Source organism: Phoca vitulina, unplaced genomic scaffold (assembly GCF_004348235.1).
Source record: "Phoca vitulina isolate PV1807 unplaced genomic scaffold, GSC_HSeal_1.0 scaffold6, whole genome shotgun sequence".
In the NCBI taxonomy this organism is placed as follows: domain Eukaryota; kingdom Metazoa; phylum Chordata; class Mammalia; order Carnivora; family Phocidae; genus Phoca; species Phoca vitulina.
This window is the reverse complement of record NW_022589709.1, coordinates 22,604,914-22,626,358: the sequence shown is the minus strand read 5'-3', so window position 1 is coordinate 22,626,358 and position 21,445 is coordinate 22,604,914. Positions and strand designations below refer to the sequence as shown.

Sequence of the window (21,445 nt, the reverse complement as noted above, 5' to 3'; positions counted from 1 at the left end):
AGGACTGATTTATCTCTCAGGCAAGACTACAGATAAACTGAGTCATGTATTGGAAATGGATGTGGGATGTGTGAAGCATGTTTCTGTCACTGGCAGTTGGACTTCAATTCTAATACCACTTCAATCTCTAGAAGTCTTTAAATGATTGATCTGAGCTGATGATCTAATTTTTAATAATCAAATCACAAAGGCTCCAAAATTAGGAGCTCATCTCTGAAGACCCATTCATGCTCTCTCTCTCTTCAGCTGAAAATTATTATCAGCTGTGCTAACTATTAACATTCCAAACTTTATTCTTCCATAATGCGTCTTGACAGCATACCCTCAAAATGCATGTACGACACAGAACCATCCTGAATTGTGTTTTCATTCTAAAACTAGAAAGAAGGGAAACAAAACATAACCAAAAAGGAAATCATGAAACTGTAAGCTCTCTTTGAAAAGTTGCTAACAGCAATTCATAGCTTAATAATATATATGTGCACAAAAATATAAATCTTCCATTTATTATTGATTCTAATTTTCCAAAGAATATTATGTTCTGAAGAAAAAACATTTTAGAAAATCTACTAAATTATAGAACAAAGGGGAAAAGGAACTAACATATGCAAGCTCTTTATCTACAGTTTTTCCTTCTATCTTCAGGACAAACGAGAGGATGTACAGCTTTTATATTTTCAAAGATTAGAAGTCTGAGGCTCAGAGAAGTTAAATTACTTAATCTAAATCAATCAGAAAGAAACTATAAATAAACATATTTGATATTTTGTGAAGGAGACACAGATTTCTTTTTTCCCTTTGTGAAACAGAACTAGAAAGTTTTAAGACATTTAAGAATTCTTTGCAGCTCTCCTTTTTTTAACTTTTAATCTCTCCTTCTCTCTCCCTCTCTTCATATATATGCACTCTACAGCAAGGAGGAGGCACTTTCTAGTTAAGTCAGTATGATTTTCACTAAAGCCAATGGAGGGGGGAAGAAAATCATACTGACTTACTGAAAGTGCCTCCACCTTGACATAGATTTTCTTCTAATATTAACTAGAGAGATGCAAAGCCCAGAAAAAAAAAAAAAATCCCTTAATCAAAATCAAGTTCTGAAAATCAAGAGACAGAAATTGAAAAAAAATAAAAATAAAAACCTTCTTCTTATGAAGTTTTTTTAACAAAGTGCTCAAGGCTTTGCCATCAGATGAATTTCACTTGAGGGGAAAGAAAGCATCACAGTAGACGCAGAAGTCAGAATGCACTTAACACTTAAGTTCAAACTCCCACACTTAATGACTGTGAGTCCTTGGGCAAATTACTTAACCTCTCAGATTCCACATCTTCAAAATGGAGATTTTTATAGATCTATAAAATCTATAAAATGGACAAAATCATCATCTACATCGACATCTAAGGGTCGTACATCTAAGTGCTTAGCACGGTGCCTTGTTTATAAAAGGTACTCACATGGGGTGGCAAACAGAATTGTTCAACTTTGACGTCAGAGAGTCATCTTAATTGCCTGGCAACTTGCCACTTAGAACTAGCGGTCCTAAGAGTTCCTTCATTTGGTGGAGTTCCTCCCACACCCAACTTCACGAGGAACCCAGTGGCTATCTTTTACAACCATTAAGAAAACTTCCCAAGGGCTCCAGGTTCTGGACAGCTGGCGTTTCTAGCATCACCTATCCAGCTGGTGCCTCATCTCAGACGGCTTGGCAACTGAACCCAAAATGTGTATTTCTTCCTTGAGAAGGTATCTCTCACGCTTCCGTTATAAGAAGGCACAGTAGCAGTCAGGCAGGGTCTCTTCCCTCGAAACACAAACCCAGTGAACGTCCAATTACTTCTCTAACTCCAGCACCCCTCTCCACAGGATAATGAGAAAGAACCATGTGCCTTTCCCACTGACCACTGATCTTTCCAATAAAGCCTGTTCTTACTGGACATTGTGGTATTTACCTTTCCCTACCTTGTTGCCATTCAGTAAATGTTAGCTACTCCTCGTTCTATTATTTTGGAGTTTGCTCCACTTATAAAGGAAGCTTCAGAGAAGATGCAATAGCCTTGGGTACGACTGTTTACGAAGTCAGCCATGTAAAATTTCCTGCATAAATGACAACAGATATTCTCAGCCCATTCTTGCTAGTTTCACCTCATATCTCTTCCGTGTGCTGGTCTCGTGAAGTCTTCTAACATAAAACTTGTGAGCAAACTAAGCACAATCAGAGATAAAGTTTTAAGTTAGAATTTTCCAAGTCTTCACATATGTGCAAAAAATTAGTTGTTTGTAAGTTTATAGGGATTCAAGGCATAAGGTTAGGAAATACACTTAGAAACTTCAGAAGCAAAACAGATGTGGGAACTGGTTTTTGAAAATTTGGTCTTCAGAGTTCTCAATTCTCAGCCTTAAGGTAAATTTGTGATATTTTTACAAAGAGAGAAAAGGAAAATACTATGCTTTGAAGTAGAAGTATTATATGCCTAGTTTTTTGGCTGCAATTTTATGATACAGTAAAGAACCATAATGATTTTTTTTATTTTTAAAAAAATGCTAAGGGGCAAAAAGAGCATGCACCCAACAGTGTGTCCCACTAACTTAAAGCAAAACCAAAAAATAAAAAATAAAAATAAAAACAATATACAGAAGCAAAATAATGAATTTTCTTTTGAAAATTTTCATAAGAAGTCAAATGTGCAAATCATTCAGAGTAAAATATATGTTTATAAACATATATATGTTTATATATATGTATATAATGTTTATAAACATACAAAAGACAGAATTCCTGCTTTCAAAGAACTTTATAGGCTAAAAGCACAAGTGAAGAAAAATATTTTTGGAAAAAATTATAGGTCATGAGATGTAGTAGATGCTTCATCAGTAAGGAAGCTCCCATTTTCTCCTTGTAATAGTAAATTTTCAGATTTTCACACTGAAGTAAGTATGCTTTAGTGCTCCAAGTTAATGAAGAACATATTCTCTTCAATTTCCTGTCCTCCTACCCATCTTCTGTAGGTGTCCTTAAATGTTGGCCTTCTTGCTGTCTTTCACATTGCTACTGGTGGAAAGCACAAAATGGACATTTCTAGGAATACTTGATGAAGAACTGGTGATATGACCCTGCACCCAAAGACCTTTAAGATGTGAAAAAGAGCAGAGCACCCAGCAGGCTCTGAATTATGTCTTTGTGCTTTAGCTACAAAACTTCAACATGCTCAGATGTTCATTAACTGCACTAATTCCAGTTTGTGGACCTGGAAGTGGGAGGAGGTGGAGAAGCAAGAGAAGGAGCTAGCTGTGAGACTGCTGAATAGATGCAGAATCAAGCAAATGGAAGAAATAATATTTCCCACACTTCATGGTTAGTGAGCCAGAGACATTTCATCAATGCAGAGCTTAAACTGAAGTTTGCTTCTTAAAAAGCAGGGATTTCATTCACATAACCCTCCTGGACAGTAGAGACTGTTCAGCCAGGCCTGTACGTCTTCAGGCCGCTGAGCTGTAGCCCTACTCCACTCACCTCTGCTGTCCCCAGAGATGAGTCTATCCCTAAAGGAAGCGGGCAATATGCACAACTCCAGGGGGCACCGTTCACACACACTACAGCATGAATGGTGCAATGTGAAAGCTGCTCCCCTGAGCTGTGCCACATGAGGTGCTCCTGCCAGAGGGATGCTGAGGCTGCTGGGGCTCTCTTGGTCAGGACAGAGACACTAGTTAAATTGCTAGAGCCTGTAATGAGCTGTGAAAAATGGATAAGGAGATCACATTTTTTCAAAGATTAATGATGAATGTCATTTACGTAATGAACTGTAGACTCTGATGAGAAATTTAATTTCCTAATCCTTCAAAACCTATAGGACTCTCTGAGTCATAACCCCACCCCACTACTCTTTTGTCTCATTTCCCTCTGACTTTGCATATTCTCTTCCCCTATCCCCAACCCTTGCCCACATCCCTCCATTTGTACCTTTCATTAGTATATGTCTTCTCAGTATGTCTCTTTCTTCTTTCCTTCTGTTAGTAACATTTATTTCTCTGTTCTGCTATTTTTAGAAGATTTTATTTATTCATTTATTTGAGAGAGAGAGAGCAAGAGAGCAAGCAGGAGGGAGAGGGAGAGAGAATCTGAAGCAGACTCCGTGCTGAGCACAGAGCTGGACAGGGGGCTCAATCCCACAGCCAGGAGATCATGACCTGAGCCGAAACCAAGAGTCGGACCAACTGAGCCACCCAGGCGCCCCCCTGTTCTGCTATTCTAAGCATTGCCAATATGTCTCCTCTTCTCTGTCTCTGTTTTTCCTTTCTGTGTCCCAGCAAACACCATTCATCTCCATCTGCCCTTTTTACTGTCTATTGACCCTTTCCCCTGCTATTTCCTTCATCTCCTCTTGTCAATATCCAGTTTCTTCTGTTTTTCTAGTTTTCTGTCTTTTCCTTCAACTGAACGTAATGAGAAGCCAAAGTACACTTGTCCAGTGTTCTCTCTGTGGTCCCAGATTGATTTTCTTCCATGTTTTTGGTCCTTCAGAATATACAGAATACATTTGGGGATTCTAAAGTAAATCTCAATACCCTTGATATTTAAAGCCAGCATTTTCATTATACTTTGATATACTGCAACCTTACAAATATTTATAATACATACTGATGAATATTTTTATAATATTTATTTCTTCCAACAAGACTACTCAGGTCCAGGCTGTGTGATCCTTCAATTCAAATGTACATCTTCCTCACTGACTTTAGAATTCTTGAAAAAATGCCCAAACTATGTCAGAACGCTGCTCAAGCATTTATCTATTTTTCTGTGGACTTCTTGTGTACACAAAAGCCAAGCCTACCTACTGGCCTCATTCCACCCAATTATTATACCGCCAATAACGTCTGCCTTTGGGCAACAACAGTTTTATAATTTTGGAACACAAATAATGATTTAGACAATGCTGAGTTAGAATCTAAAAGCTGGTTCAGTAGAAAAATAATATAAAATGAATAAAACATTACATTAATTAAGAAGAATAAAAGGGACAAAATTCAAATACACAAAATGAGAATTGGTTGAGGAAGAAAATAACCACAGAAGCAGAAGAATCAATTGTGACCAAATAAATTCTGAAAAGGGGGATAAAATAAGTAGTATTCAAAGGAAGCATAATCTGCTAAAATTGACTAAAGAAGAAAGAGAAAGATGAAAAGAGACTGATATTCAGGATTGATACTCCAGATACTTTTATGGCATGGACCTCAAACAGTAAGAACTGAATTTATTGTACCTGTGCATTCTGGCTGAATAGCCTTGCCAATAGCCATACAAAAATAGATAAATTTGACAAAGAGCTCCCCTTAGGAGAGGCATAAGGTACTGATGGTTTAAAAGGGAATTCTATCAAACCTTAAAAGAGTAGGTAATTCCAAATTACTGAAATTCTTTTAGAACATAGAAAAGAAAATAAATAAGAACTTAGTATTTAATAAGTATAACATTTTAAATCAGAATAAATGTTGAAAGGAGATAGGTGACTCAATAAATATTGTTGGGACAGCTGAGTAGCCATCTGGATTGACAACTCACACTACACACACACACACACACACACAAATTTCAAATGGACCAATGACTAAAATATTCAAAATAAATCTTTAAAAGTACCAGAAAACAATATGACAACATTTTAATCATAAAATGAAAAGAGTTTTCCTAAATAGATATGTAGTGAAATTTTGATAATTTATATTACTTAGAAAAATGACTAAGATAAAAAATACTATAAGCAAAATTTAAAGAAATAAAAAGTGGAAGGAAATATAAACATTTGTAGCTCTTACCATAGACAAAGGGACACATCAATTAATAGGGAAATAGTTCTTGCAAAGCTAAGTGAAAAAGATATAAACTCAATGGAAAAAATGGGCAAAAGAAATAGTTAATTCCCATATAAAGGAAAAACAAAAGGCTCTTAACATATGAAAGGTATTCTAACCACTCACCTTAAAACTATATTTAAAAACATGTTTCACTTTTCAGATTATCAAAACCCAAAAGTTTGTCAACACTCACTATTGGAAAGAATAAAGAGAAACAAGTACTCTCAGATATTGCTGGTGGAGATATAAATTTGCACAATTCCTCTGAAAGCTAATTTGGAAATATCTACCAAAATTACAAAGGCAAAAACACTCTGACTCAGAAATCACACTTCTGAGCATTTATCCTGCAGGCATTCTTCCTCATATATAAAAAGACCTATGTGGAAGGTTAAATTTTGTGGTAGTATATAGTAGCAGACAATCTAAAACAACCCAGATGCCAAACAATAAGAAACTGACTAAATAAACGGTGGTACATTCATACTAAGGAAACCATCGTAACATATTAAAAATATAATAATAATGAGAAAATTCTCTATGTACTGGCATGAAAAAAATATCTAAGAAATGAAGTTAAATAAAAAAATGTAAGATGCCAAATGATATATTTAGTATGCTAACTTTAATGTAAAAATGGAGAGACAATTTAAAATATAATTTATTTCGTTTACATTTTATAGATCCTGGAAGGATACACAAGCAATTAATGATAGGGAGAGATGGGGGGTAGACTAGGCAAATGAAGGTCAGTAGTGGGAGGGGGGCTTTCACCATATTAAAACACTAATTTATATTATATAATATTATCTATTTTAAACATGAGGAAATAGTTGCTAAGAAGAGAGTACTTGCTTATGATAGAATACCTAGAAGTTGTTGGAGCCAAAATTTGAATTGAAAAAGAGAAAATGAGTTAAATAATGTGGCACATGATTATACATAATTTGTATGACTTTGAAATGCAGTGTATTAGAATAACAGGACTATTTTGAATAGTGCTTCACTTTACCTTATAGTAACATGTAGAACTCTTTTCTTCATGTAATCCTTTTTGTTCAGATATTTCACTGGATCCTGTTTTTTCAGTGGTTCTTTCAAAGGAAGAACATGGGCTTCGGTGGAGGGGAAGAACAGTTTGGAAAGAGCATTGGCAATTCTCCATCCTATATATTTAGAGAAAGTTTCATCCCCTACATTTGATGAGACTTTTGTACTATAATTAGTGAAGGGATCAGTTGGGTCATTTAACTCAGCCTGTTGAAAGAAAAGAAAAAGGAATCAATTGAAATAGAATTAAATGAGAGGGAAAATGATATATTTTTAAATAAAAGACAAATGTAGGTTCATTTTCTTTGACTAATGTTGCATTCTTACTAAATAAAAATAACCTTTATAAGAAAAAAAGCAGATTCCCAAAAGATTTTTAAAAACTATGTTATTAATGAAATAAAAAATTAAGCATGAACAAAACCAGTTTTTAAATTTCAAAAATTTAATAATATAATTCCCTTTCTTTTTAAAGATTTATTTATTTGTTTATTTGAGAGAGAGAGAGAGAGCACAAGTGGGAGGGGGGAGAGGGAGAGAGAATCCCAAGCAGCACAGAGCCCACCACAGGGCTTGATATCACGACTCCGAGATCACGACCTAAGCCGAAACCAAGAGGCAGACACTTAACCGACTGCACCACTCAGGTGCCCCTTAATGATATAATTTCTATTTTAAATTTGTATAGTTCCCATACATGAATTTCATATTTATAATATTTATTAAGAAATTAAGCAATCAGTTGAAGGAATGTGCATGTTTTATTAAATCAGAATTTCATTTCTCTGTACATAATCTAAACTTTCTTTGAAACCAACAAAAAATCTAAACTTTCTTTTAACAAAATTTGTGTTAAGTAAAAAATGAAAAGAGCTTTGTATTTAGCTCACATTGAAGATGTTCTAGGATTTATATTTAAATTAAATTTAATATTTTCTAATCTTTAAAAAAAAAGACCTAACAAAAAATTCCACAATACTTAAGCAATTTTTAGTCAAGAAAGAGCTATTTTCTGAAATTTCCTATTTATGTTCAATAATGTCCATGACTGATTTTTAATTAAACCTCCTTTTGAAATGGCTAGAGGCATATTTTCTCTGGCTAGAATTGGTAATGATAAATGAAGATATAAGTTTCAAAATCTCATGTGTCACATTTTTTTTAAATGTTCACAATATGTTCATGTTAGGAATTGTTTCATAAATAAATTGGATGCTGCCTCCTTGCATTAAAATTTTTACATTTTTTATTCAATATTACCCATCTTCAGGCAGTTTATTACCAGTCACTCAGGATTCATTTTATATGCCTATTGATCCTATGGTAGAAAATTAAGGAATAGAAAATGTTTTTCTGCATATGAACATCCAACTTAAACTCTTTAAGATGTCAAGATCAGGTTTGGCTCAATCAAATTACTGTTTGAAGATTGACTATTGCATTTAGACAAAATTATAGTGGGAAAAAATGGGAGCAATCTCATAAAAACTGAAAAGCATAAAGGGTAAAGCAATGAAGAAAATAGCAAAAGGCAGTTAAGTAAATAGGGATTACTGTGAAAGCTCTGGCGGATGGGAAAGAGTAAAACGTAAAACCATGTATGTTTAAAGTATATAGTATAAACAAACAATTATGTCTATACTATTCCCAGTTGTTGCATATCTTGATTATTAACTGAGTTGAAATCATACAAAGAGCATTCCATTTGAAGTAAGAAATTAAACTGTGTCTAGGACACTTCGTATTTGTTGTGACTTTGAGGAAATTAGTTAATGTCTCAAAGCCTGCAGGTTCATCTGCTAAAAGGTAATTACAGTACCTATATTTTTCTAGCCATTTATTTTTATTTACAGTTTGTGTTCAATACAAATCAATTCCATAGCCTGAGAAGTTACTATGAATAAAGGCATAAATACACAAATACAATATATAATCCAAAATAGGTGCACAACATTCACATATGAAACAAAATGTAAGGTTCAATCACACACTCAGTAGCTTGAGATCTGTTGAATATGGTTGTTCCAGGGTAGATTTCTAAAGATTAAAAAAAAAAAATGACCTTAGTTATCAAGACTACTGTGGGGATATTAGATACTGGAACATGTAAGCATCAGTGTGTGACCATGTGAACAAAAGACTTTAAGGAGTATCTATTTTTAAAAAGGTTTCTGTGCCTCGAGGCAGCTGTGAAAGATTTACTTTCCAGAATTCAGCACACTTTAGGCTTAGGACCAGGTTTTAACTATCTAAAAATATTGACTGATAACAGAAAGCATTCCAAATGAGGCTATTCTGATTCATAGAGTTTCTTCAAAAAGTATTTACAGAAAGAGTACAAAAATTCTGAATTTAAGTTTCCACTCTTCACTTCCCATACTTGATTTAGAGTTTAATTCACATATTTGCCTTTTTAATTTCAAGATGTGTCAACTTTACCTTCAAAACAGATCATTTTTTAAATTGTAAAAAGTATTCAACATATGCAGAAATAAAAAGCATTTTGAAATTAGTTGAAGTCAATGCACTTTTTGGAATCATTTTAGCTAAATGAATCTGGCACTTCCGTTGAATAAGAATAGGTGATAAGTATATAAGCAAAATTTACTCATTATGCTTGGATTTGGGGTAGACTCAGTCCATCACTGCCCTGGTACATGTCAATTACTATATAAAAAGTCAAATGCGATGTCAAATCCAAAGCCTCAAAAAAAAGAGTTCACGTCTCAAGAAACAGTGATAGTTAACAATATCTAGAGCACATTGGCCTTAAATTAGTACAGCTGAAACATTAAGGAATTACAGTAACACCTGGAAGTACCTTCTATGTACATATAAATAGAATCTTAGAAGCTTTTTGTATTACCTATCTTATGGCATTAATGAACCAATTGAAAACTGAATCTCTTTTCCATATCTCACCCTTTGTCTTTAGATGAGATAAAATCTATTCTCATTTTTAAGGTAGGGTTTTATGTGTCTTGTACTTCTTAAACCACATTTAAGAAAATTCATCTCTTCACGAATTTTGGATGTTGTTTCCCTTCATCTTGTACTTGAAACTCCAGCAGATTTAATATTGGGATTCATTATCTAGTCAAATCCTTCACATGCTCTCCAAACCATTTAATTTTAGGATCCTCAACATTTTCTGTGTCAATAAAATAAGGTATGGAATTAACAGATTCAATGAAGACCTGTTTCTTCCTTGTCACAATGGATATCTACACACCATCAGGATTGGATTTAGAAAATGGGGAAGTACAGGAGATCCCCCCCTCCTTATCCATGGTGATGTGTTCCAAGACCCTCAGTGGTTGCCTGAAACCATGATAATACTGAACCCTATATATGCTTTTCCTTATACAGACATATGATAGGGTTTAATTGTATAAATTAGGCACAGTAAGAGGTTAACAACCAAAATAAAATAGAACAATTATAACAATATTCCGTAATAAAAGGTAACTGAATGTGGTCTCTCTTTGTCTCTCAAAATATTGTCCTGTACACACCCTTCTTGCAATGATATGAGATGTTAAAACGCCTCTGTGGTAAGATGGGAGGTGAATGACACATGCGTTGTGAGGTACCATTAAGCTAACTATTGACCTTCTGATGATTGATCATGAGCTTCATCTGCTTCCGGACCATGGGTAACCACGGGTAACTAAAACCTCTGAAAGCGAAACTGCTGATAAGGGAGGACTACTGTGCAGATGTTTCTTCGCTTGAGTTTCATAAGAGTAGAGATATAGAACAGAGAATGAGATCATGAAGAGACTAGCTGTTGACTGCAGAGCATCACCACTTGTCTTGGTGGTGGAATTAGCTAGATTTGGGGCAGCTGAGGTATTCTGGGAGGAATTACTCGAAAGCATTACAACAGTTGCTTGATTTGAATAAATCTGCGTGGGTAGGAGCATCGCCAACAACAGCAGCCCCTGTCTGACTCTGGCCACCAAAGCTTTGCCCAGGTTCCCCTCCTACTTGCGCCTCACGCTGCATACCTCGTCAGATACCAGGTGCATGGAGAACCTCCAGCTGGGGTGGGCGCAGGCAAGGTGGTTTACCAATACAATTTATTCTGCTTACCTTCCCTGGCTCAATTTTTTTATAAGAAAAGGTACTTCAAAATCAGTAATAATATGTAGTATTATACAAATATATTACTATGAGCTCTTCCATTATAGGAATGATGGATGAGGGGCACCTAGGTGGCTCAGTCAGTTAAACATCTGCCTTCAGCTCAGGTCATGATCTCAGGGTCCCAGGATAAAGCCCCTGCGCCCTGCTCAGCGGGGAGTCTGCTTCTCCCTCTCCCCCTGCCCTCCCCTCACGCCCATCCCCCGCTATTGCTCGCGGTCTCTCACTCAAATAAATAAAATCTTAAAAAAAAAAAAAAAAAGAGCGATGGATCAATAAATGTGTGAGTAAATGAATGAACCAACAAAAATAATTTTTGGTAAATTTCTGGTAAAATACATTGTTTCCAGACATAACATTACCCTGCATTACAGAATATTGATGCTGTTTTTATCATGACTCATTTGGTTACCCCTTGCTTTCTTCCTTCCCAGACCAGATAAGTTGTAGATCCAGATGCCAGTTCTTTCAAGAAGCAAAATGAAGGCATTTCTACATCTCTCATCATGGTTCACTGATCGAAAGCCCACATAAATTTCTCTTCCCTGTTGATGTTCAAGGCATTCGACAAACAGAAGTATAGTCTCAAATATCAGTCAAATGCATATTTACCTTATCTAGAAAAGATTTTGTTTGTTTGCTTTCCTGGAGGAAGTGCCAGCAAATAATATGGGTTTTGCAATTAGATCTGAAATCAGTTCTGGCTTTTCCATTTATTAGTTGAGGATGCAAACTTTGAGAAAAGTTACCTCGCTAGGCCTATGTTTTGTGTTTAGTTTAGTTCTGTCATGTTTTTCATTTGTGATATGGAGATAATGATAACCACTCTCAGAGTTTTGTAAGGGTTAACTTAGCAGGCAGTGAGAAGCTCAACAAGTATCCACCCATTTCTGTCAGGAGTTCCCTAAGACAGAGCAGCTCACCCCAGAGGAGACCTGATACAACCTCTGCCAAGGTGAAAACAATGATGTTATATTGTCACTTTTACATGAACAAATTTGTGAAATAGAATCATGATTATTCTACCATAGTCATTTCTTTTTTAAAGAGTCTTCCTTCTGAATAACAGAAGACTGTTATTATTCTAATGTTATTCTAATTATTCTAATGTCATAATCCAGAGACTTAAGTGCCAACTACACATAAATATATATCTATACTTCGTGGAAGTAGACTAACACAAAATATTAATGAGCATTCCTTACAACAGATACCAAAATCATGAATTTACTACAACTTGGCCTACCAATAAACATTACCTCAAACTCCATTTTTAAACATTATTTATACATAATTTACATTTTTATCCTATATCCCTACTTTTTAGCAATGCCCAGGTAGGCTTTAAAATTCAGAATTTTCCTTACTGCATTATTGAAACTTGACATTTTTTACTAAGAAATGAATGGCAATTTCTGAATATTTATGTTAATTTTACTAATCTAATATTAAAGTAGGGAAGGTGGTGTTAAAAAATATTTCTCTACATACATATTCTAGCCACAGGTAGGGGCCGATGCCCACCCTTTTGTCTTTGTATTGGACACAATGGTGGTAAAAAAGAAAAACAGCATTCATGTAGGTTAGCAAGCAGATGGATAATCAGCACAAAGAGAAATTCTCCAAGGAATTATGATGTAGTAGCAATGCTAAATAAATAATAAGAGTCTCTCCAGAGTTTTTAATTTTCTGTCAATACTTAAGGATATGTAGCAAATACATCAACATGTAAGCTAGCTCACACTCTGACATGAGAGAATAAAAAAGAAATAAGATGGTAGCCATTGCAGCAGAGTTTACAGCAAATTCTGTTTCTCTCATCTCTCTCCGTTGTATCTCCACTTCTCCTTAAGTAATCCTAGAGCTGGGAATATTTAACTTGTTTGCAGGAAAATATGACAATTTTATTCTTTAAATTTCAAAATTTATACAGAAGTGAGTCATTGATAGTCCCAAAAGATTATTTCCTACAGGAGTTACAAAATCTCACAAGGGAGGACAGCGTGAGAAACTCCTAACTATTAAAATGTGGTCCTTAGACCATCATTATCCGTCATTACCTGGGAGCATGTTATAAATGCAGAATTTCAGGTCCTAGTCCTATATGTCTTAAAGCCTAAGAAGAACAGATGTAGTAGATTAAGAAAAGGACTAAGATGGGAATATCCATCTTTCCAGTTGTGTGATCTTGCACAAGTTATTTAACCTCTCTGAGCATGTTTCCTTATTCCCAAAATGGGATGATAATAATACTCCCCTTTATCGTGTTATTATAAAGGTTAAACACAAAAATTGACTACATTTTCCAGCACAGTGTCTGATATACAAAAATTCTTCAATAAACATTAGTGCCTTGTTTATATTTAATTTTGGAGAGAGGACACAGCAGAGTGGAAATAGCAGAGCTTTTGGGTTAAGCTCACTCATCAATGCATCCACCACCAGCCACTTATTTTAATTGTGTTTAGACTCAGACACTCCCACCTGTGTGGGTGATGGTGGTTCTGGGAGAGTTATGGGGTATCGGTAAGTTAATATATGTAAGACACTTAATATATGTAAGACACAGGCTAACTGTAAGTTCTACAAATAGTTTTGTTCTCTTAAAACAGTATATCCTGTTACATTAGAATTCTACTGGTAAATGTTTAAAGAGACTGTACTCTTCCAAAAATACATCTCCCTTTCCACACTCAGAGTTTCCATTTATATCAAAAGAGGAGCCGTATGTGGAGGAGAAGTGAGGTAGGTACTGAGAAAACAGAGACTAATAGTGTTGTTTATTCTATTTTGCTGCTTTATAGAGTACATTAGGAGTATAAGAATATCATTAAGAATAAAAATAAATTTTAAAGATCTCACCATGAAACATTAACCAAAAAGTGTGTTACCTGATGAGTCAAAGGTACTCTGAATAAAGTCACATATTCATTTTGGCTGTACATATTTCCTTTTGATATTTTAGGTCATATACCAGATGGAAGAAAGCATTTATACATGGTGACCTTTCCTAGATATGCCCACATATGCTGCTGAATTGCCTACACAGAAGAGCCTTGCTCATTGCAAGTCTCCCTGGAAGTATTTCGAATAAAGCACATCAATTAACATTTATTTATCATGCCACTATGAGTATATGACAGTTTTTGATTTCTTTCCCAAATACTCAGGCAACAGTTGGGTTTATATTGAACTTGTCAATGAAGGGTTTATGTTTAAGGATCTATTTAGAATTGTTTTTCATTTCAAATATGCTATTAAATATTTCACCTCTCCTGTAACCTCCATTAAGCAGCAAATTTCATGAACAGATAGAACAAGAATTATAGATGATAGGATGCTATTATGGATTAAAAAAGCATGCAAGACATGAAAGTACATAATATAGTTAGTAAAAGGTTTACCAGTGATGCAGATAAATTGAGGTATTAAGTATAAAATTTTATTCATTAAATTCAATAGTTTATCATAGGAATTGCACATTTATTTTTAAAGTATAAAAAGAGAAATTTCTACTTAATTCCCTAAACGTGGAGGTATATTCAATCCATCAGAAACAAATCCTTCCCACTCTAATGTACAATAGTTTATCATTAAGGCTTTGTTTCACTCTGTATAGGTAATATAATAATGACTTTACATGAGGAAAGCTTCTGGCAACAAGGTGTTAGGAGGGAAAGAATAAACAAAGGTTGTCCTATAAGCATTTGCATTAACTGAAATAAAGTAGAATACATATTTTATTTTAGATGGAAGCATCTGAGACACAAGCCTTCATAGGTGTTTTTTAGATGTTCTGTATCCTCATTGAGCAGTGAGGGAGCACCTAAAGACTGACGGAGTTTTTACCCCTTGTAGCAGAAAGCTGCTGCGCATTTTACCAGAGAACTTGTTGCCTAAAGAGGTATCACAGGCTAGTAATGTAAGTGGTTCAATGGAATCTGGGAATTAGTAAGCTATTAAGGAAAATTAAAAAATGTTTAGGAATAAATAACCTTTGTAGTTTTATTACTGTACATAAGTGTTGCCAATGTAGTGTCAAAAAAGAAAAGGAAACCTTGATTTTACCATGCACATGTTCTGTAAAATTAAACACACTTCAAAGATAAGTTATATAGAAAGTGTTCAGACTATTCCAGACACGAAAGCACGATTTTAACAAAATCAAAATATTTGCTGTAACACATTACACCTATAGATCAAATGTGCTCCTTCTTTTGAAATCATTTTGCTTTTGCCTTATTCAGATATCTGAAGTTTAGTTGTTTAACTTACTCTACACGTTAACTCCCGATTAACTCCCTTAAAAAGGCAGCTAATTTTAAAATCTGAAATAAATATGAATATTATTTTCCTCAGAGAAATTAAGCATGAAAGGGAATGAATATCAGCTGTGGAATTTAGGAAAGAAGATCACATAGAAATAACACAAGAACGGAGCAAGAGACCACAGAGAGAAAAACTGAGAACTGCACAGGAGCTAATCACTTTGGTCATTTGAATAATTAGGTGTGGAGAACTTAAAGGAGTTAGATTAGCTATTATTATCCCTGAAACCTACTATAGACATGTTAATATGCCATTTAACACAGCAAAAATACCAGCTAATAATAAACCTGAAAAAAACCTTTATGATCAAAGTCATAAATATGATGCAAGGAACACCACTGCCTGGAAGAATAAACAGAGCAATTGATTAGACGCTTAACTTTATGTCATATCTATACCAACACAGAATTCTTAGCCAATAAAACTACCCTTCAGAATTAAATTGAATAAAAACCTCTTCAAGTAAATGAAAATTGACAGAATTAGCCACCGGGGGTTTTCTTTGAGCAGAAGAAGAATAAGCCCATGCAGAAGGTTGGAGATTCAAGAAGGAAGAGTAAAGAAAGAAACATGCAACCATGTAGGTAAATTTAAAGAATATTAAGTGTAAAAAATATTAATAATATATTGATACCTGTAAACACATACATACACAAACAACATCAATATACACACACAATTAAAATGTTCAACAGGAAGATTATGTAAGTAAAGAGAAATAAGTGGAGTTAAATTATTTTTTTTTAAGATTTTATTTATTTGTCAGAGAGAGAGAGAGAGAGCGTGCGCTGGCGCGCACAAGCTGGGGGAGGGGCAGGCAGAAGGAGAAACAGGTTCCCCGCTGAGCAAGGAGTCAGATGCAGGACTAGATCCCAGGATCCTGGGATCATGACCTGAGCCAAAGGCAGACCTTAACCAACTGAGCCACCAAGGCATCCTGAAGTTAAAATATTTTAAGACAGTTTAAGGCATAGGAAAATACTAAATTTCTTTATATTAGACTTCAATAACACAAGGATTCACTTTGTAACATCTTTGGTAACAAGTAAAAGGTGTAACCACCAGACAAATAAAGAGGATGGCATGAAATGGTATAATAAAAAATCTTCCCAAAAAAGGCACAAAATGAGATTTAAAAAAGGAAAGGACGTACAAATAGAATGGTAAATAACAATCTGTAGAAATAAACACATATATTGTAATGATGTTAAATGTAAATAGAATAAGCATTGAAATTTAAAGACCATAATCTTTAGGTTAAAAAAAAAAAATACTGCTTCTCCAAAGAGCTAAACATATAAGGATTCAGAGTTTGAAATAAAAAGATGGAAATAGATATGCAAACACTAATCAAAAGACCCCTCATAAAAGAAAGCTACTATGATTATACTCATAACCAAAAGGTAACTTATTATAAAGAAGAACATTTTATAATAATGAGAGCATCATCACTGAGCCCAGTAGAATTGAACTAGAAATCAAAATCATAAACATAACAGCAAAACCTCCATATGTGTGGACATTAAGTCATGAACTTGAGTAGCTGTGGCTTAAAATAGAAATAATAGTAGAAATTAGAAACTTTTGAATTGAATGATAATTAAAATATTACTTATTACAACTTTCAGGATACATCTAAATTAATGTGTAGAGGGAAATTAATAGTATTAAAATCATATATTGGAAAAATGCTGCAAGTCAGTGACAAGGAGTACAGTTAAGTAATTTTGGAAAAGGAGCAACACATTAAATGCAAGGAAATTAGCAGAAGAAACTATAAATCTAATATCAGATATTAAAGAAATTAGAGAAAACAGATTATCAGTATCAAGAGAATTAAGGTTTTTTAAAATTTTTTTAAAGATTGATTATTTATTTTAGAGAGTATGCACATGAATGCAGGGAGGGGCAGAGGGAGAGAGAGAATCTCAAACTAACTCCATGCTGAGCGTGGAGCCTGATGCGGGGGTTCAGTCTCACCACCCTGAGATCATGACCCAGGCCAAAATCAAGAGTCAGATACTTAACTGACTGAGCCACCCAGGTGCCCCAAAAGTTGTTTTTTAAAAGACAAAGAAGTTGATTAAATCCTTAGCATGATAGATTAAAAAGAGAACAAAAGCAAAAATAATAAGAGTCAGGAATGAAGGAGAGAATATCATGCCAGATCCTAAAGACATTGAGATATCATAGAAAGATATTGTGAGCAACTTCATAAGATATTGCAGATGAAATTCCTAGAAAAAAAAAAAAACTGATGCAAGGAAATTTAAAGTCTAGGAGGGTATACAGCGGTAAAAGAATTCCACAAGGCACCTGGGTGGCTCAGTTGGTCAAGCACTGGACTCTTGATTTCAAGGTCATGAGATTGAGCCCCACATTGGGCTCCACACTGGGCGTGGAGCCTGCTTAAGATTCTTTTTCTCCCTCTCCCTCTGCCCCTCCCCTGCTGCTTGCTCGCTCGCTCTCTCAAAAAAAAAAAAAAAAAAGTCACAATTAAGACCTTTCCATAAGTATCCATGATAAATGGATTCATATGTCAATACTACAGAATTTTTAAGGAAGAAATTATGACCATACTACAAAATTCTTCCACAGAATAAGGCAAAAAAGATAATCACTTCCCAATTCATTCCATAAATCCAGCATAACTTTGATGCAAAACCTTGTAGAAAACATTATAAGAAAAAAAATATGGAGCAATTGCACCCATTAACATGGATGCAAAATCTTAAGCAAAATATTATCAAAGCAAATATGACAATATTAAAAATGATATTATATCATCAAGTGTCTTCATTCCAGGAATGTAATGATTGTTCAACATTAGAAAAAGCAAACAATGTAATATACCACAGTATCCATGGGCAAGTTACTTTACCTTCTAAAAAGTTTAAATGTCCTTATTTAAAATTTCAACTTCCTCATCTATAAAATCAAGAGCATGAAAATACAAATAACATATGGTTTTCAAGAGGATTAAATAATTAATGCAGGGGCACCTGGGTGGCTCAGTCGGTTAAGCGACTGCCTTCGGCTCAGGTCATGATCCCAGGGTCCTGGGATCGAGCCCCGCATCAGGCTCCCTGCTCGACGGGGAGCCTGCTTCTCCCTCTCCCACTCCCCCTGCTTGTGTTCCCTCTCTTGCTGTCGCTCTCTCTGTGTCAAATAAATAAAATCTTTAACAAATAATAATAATTAATGCAAGTAAAGTGATTAGCACATGGCACATAGTAAATGCTCAACAAATCTATTATTATCAGTGCCTTTTTAAAAATGGTAAAAATGAAAGAAAGAAACAACTTCTATATTGAATAATTTAGCAGACTAAAATCTCACTTATGCAACTCTTTTACTATGCCAAAAAAAAAAAATCACCCCAAAACTTAGAGGTTTAACACAACTATTTTTTTAGCCCACAGTTCCACAGGTCAACAATTTAAGGTGGACACAGCAGAATGGTTCCTCTGGTCTTAGCTGGGCTCATTCATGTGTCTATAGTCAGCTGTTCAGTCAGTTAGGAACTGGTTAGTCTTGGGGTGGAGGGGCAGTGGATCAACTAGGATGACTTGTCTCTGTGCCATGTTGTCTCTCATCTTCCAACTGGGTAACTTGGGTTTGTTCCCATGACAGTTACAGTGTTCAAAGAGAACAAGAAAGGGCAGGCCCCAATACATAAGCATTTTTAAAATCTCCATTTGGGAGCGCCTGGGTGGCTCATTGGGTTAAGTGTCTGACTTTGGCTCAGGTCATGCTACCAGGGTCCTGGGATGGAGCCCCGCATCTGGCTCCCTGCTCAGCAGGGAGTCTGCTTCTCCCTCTGCCTCTGCCCCTCCCCACCGGCTCATGCTGTCTCTCTCACACACACACACTCTATCTCTCTAGCAAATAAATAAAGAAAATCTTAAAAACAAATAAATAAATAATAAAAAAAGTAAAATCTCCGCTTGTATAACATTGGTATTGTCTCATTGTCCAAATCAAGTCATGTGGTCAAGCCAAGAATCTGAGTATAGAAGGAATCATGCCAAGGATGTGAATATAAGGAGTCTTGAATAAATTGGGGACAATTACTCTAATAATGTACCAAAAGTGCTAAGACAATAATTCTTTATTTTAAAAAGATATGAGAAAGTATATACATGATTTTACCCACCCACAAATTACCCACCTATTTAAAATTCAATAAGAAAAATTTTCTCCCAAAACTAATTGTTTTACTTAGCATTTCTATTTTTATGAAACCATCTCTAAGTTTCTAAGACATTAGCTTGGTAACCCAAACATAACTTTCCAGATGTAATGCCTACTACTGCCCAATCCAAACCTTTTTCTTCAACTAGGCAAGTAAACCAATGGCTTTTTCTTACAGTGTTCTTATTTCTGCTAGGCTCACACATTTCCTTATCTAAGAGACACACTCCTTGACCCTGCTCCCTTGAGTCATTTAGCATAACTCATCATTTAAGTTTCCAGCTCAAGTACTACTTAAAGATGACAACAATGTATTCCTCATTAATATAAGGAAAAAGTTAGAAACCAGACATTTATCTGAACTCCCATTGTGTGCCATGAACTTTGATGGGACTAGCCGTATATATAATATTCCATCTTCTTTCTTAAAAATTTTATTTGAGAGAGAGAGAACATGTGCGTGCACACATGCAAGGGATGGGTAGACAGGGGACGGAGGGTGGAGGGAGAGGGAACACCGAGTAGGGACCCTGACCATGCAGGGCTGCATCCCAGGACCCTGAGATCATGACCTGAGCTGAAGGCAGACACTTAATTGACTGAGCCACCCAGGCGTCCCTATAATATTCCATCTTCGAATCTTCAGTCTTCTGAATGAAACAATAAATATTACTCTGTAAAGGTCATTTTTTAGATTTCTTTGTGTTTTCCATAGAATTTAGCATGGCAAAATAGATTTAGGACCCAGAATATACATATTTATTTCATATTTTCTACTGAATTTGGTGAAAATTTTTATATAATTTCTTAGTGTATATACTTGTAGTTTCCTAATATTAAATAAGGGAATTCAAACTAAATAAGTGATATTTCAAAGTCAGTGGCTAGGCATTCTATCATTTATATCCATAAATCATATATTTTGTTATTTAATAATCCAAATGTCTCTAACTCTACTTAACTTTTAGATAATATAGATCTAGAGTGAATTGTATCTTTTAGTTAATCTATCTAATGCAAATAAATATTTCTTATATTAAATATGCACTATAACTTAATATAACTGCCTTTAGAAATTTCTAGTTTAGGGGCACCTGGGTGGCTCAGTCAGTTAAGCATCTGCCTTTGGCTCAGGTCATGATCCTGGGATGGAGAGCCTCATCAGGCTCCCTGCTCAGTGGGGGTCTGCTTCTCCCTCTCCCTCTGCCCCTCCCCCCCTCTCACGTGTGCTCTCTCTCTCTCTCAAATAAATCAATAAAAAATCTTTAAAAACAAAAAATAAATTTATAGTTTAGATTTTTCTCTGAGGAAAACTTGCCTTCCCACACATTTACTATTTAAAATGAATGAAAGCATCCTTTAGAAGTCTTTTCACTAAGCATCAAAAACTAATTAGCACATCTAGTTATACTTTTGTTTATTCTTTTATTCTCAGAGCTGACTGCTTCAGTAATAGGTGTTTCCTTGGACCTAGCAACTTAAAAATATTTGCTATGTCTGATTAACTGACTTACGAATTTCAAATGTAATCATCTATAGTTATTTGCTAAAATTCTGAAGAAAGAAGATTATCCTATACCAAATGATTGGCCCTGAAAACAGGCACATAAATAGGATTCTAATTATAGAAATGACAAATTTGAGTTGGCTTATTTATTTGGTGACAGTATACAATCCATTTGAGATGTGAAGTGGCATATAAAAATGCAAAACCAGAGAATAATATGAATAATTGAAAATTCATGGAAAATGAAAAAACAAAGAGAATATAATAAGACTGGGTGAGATGAATACATATCATCCTCTATTTCTATTTAGAAACTAGCCAAAATTTGACTCGCATTTTTTTAAAACTTTATTGAGCAGCTT

General features: G+C 34.9%; 1 protein-coding gene across 1 annotated transcript in view; it reads right to left on the bottom strand.

Moving 5' to 3' along the window:
• The window catches only part of TMEM232 (transmembrane protein 232), a 248,137-nt gene that overhangs the window by 121,308 nt on the left and 105,384 nt on the right, over positions 1 to 21,445 (bottom strand). Inside the window, exon 12 of the mRNA XM_032403542.1 lies at positions 6,870 to 7,114. Coding sequence (XP_032259433.1) covers positions 6,870 to 7,114 — 245 coding nt within the window. The remainder of the gene's footprint in view (positions 1 to 6,869; positions 7,115 to 21,445) is intronic.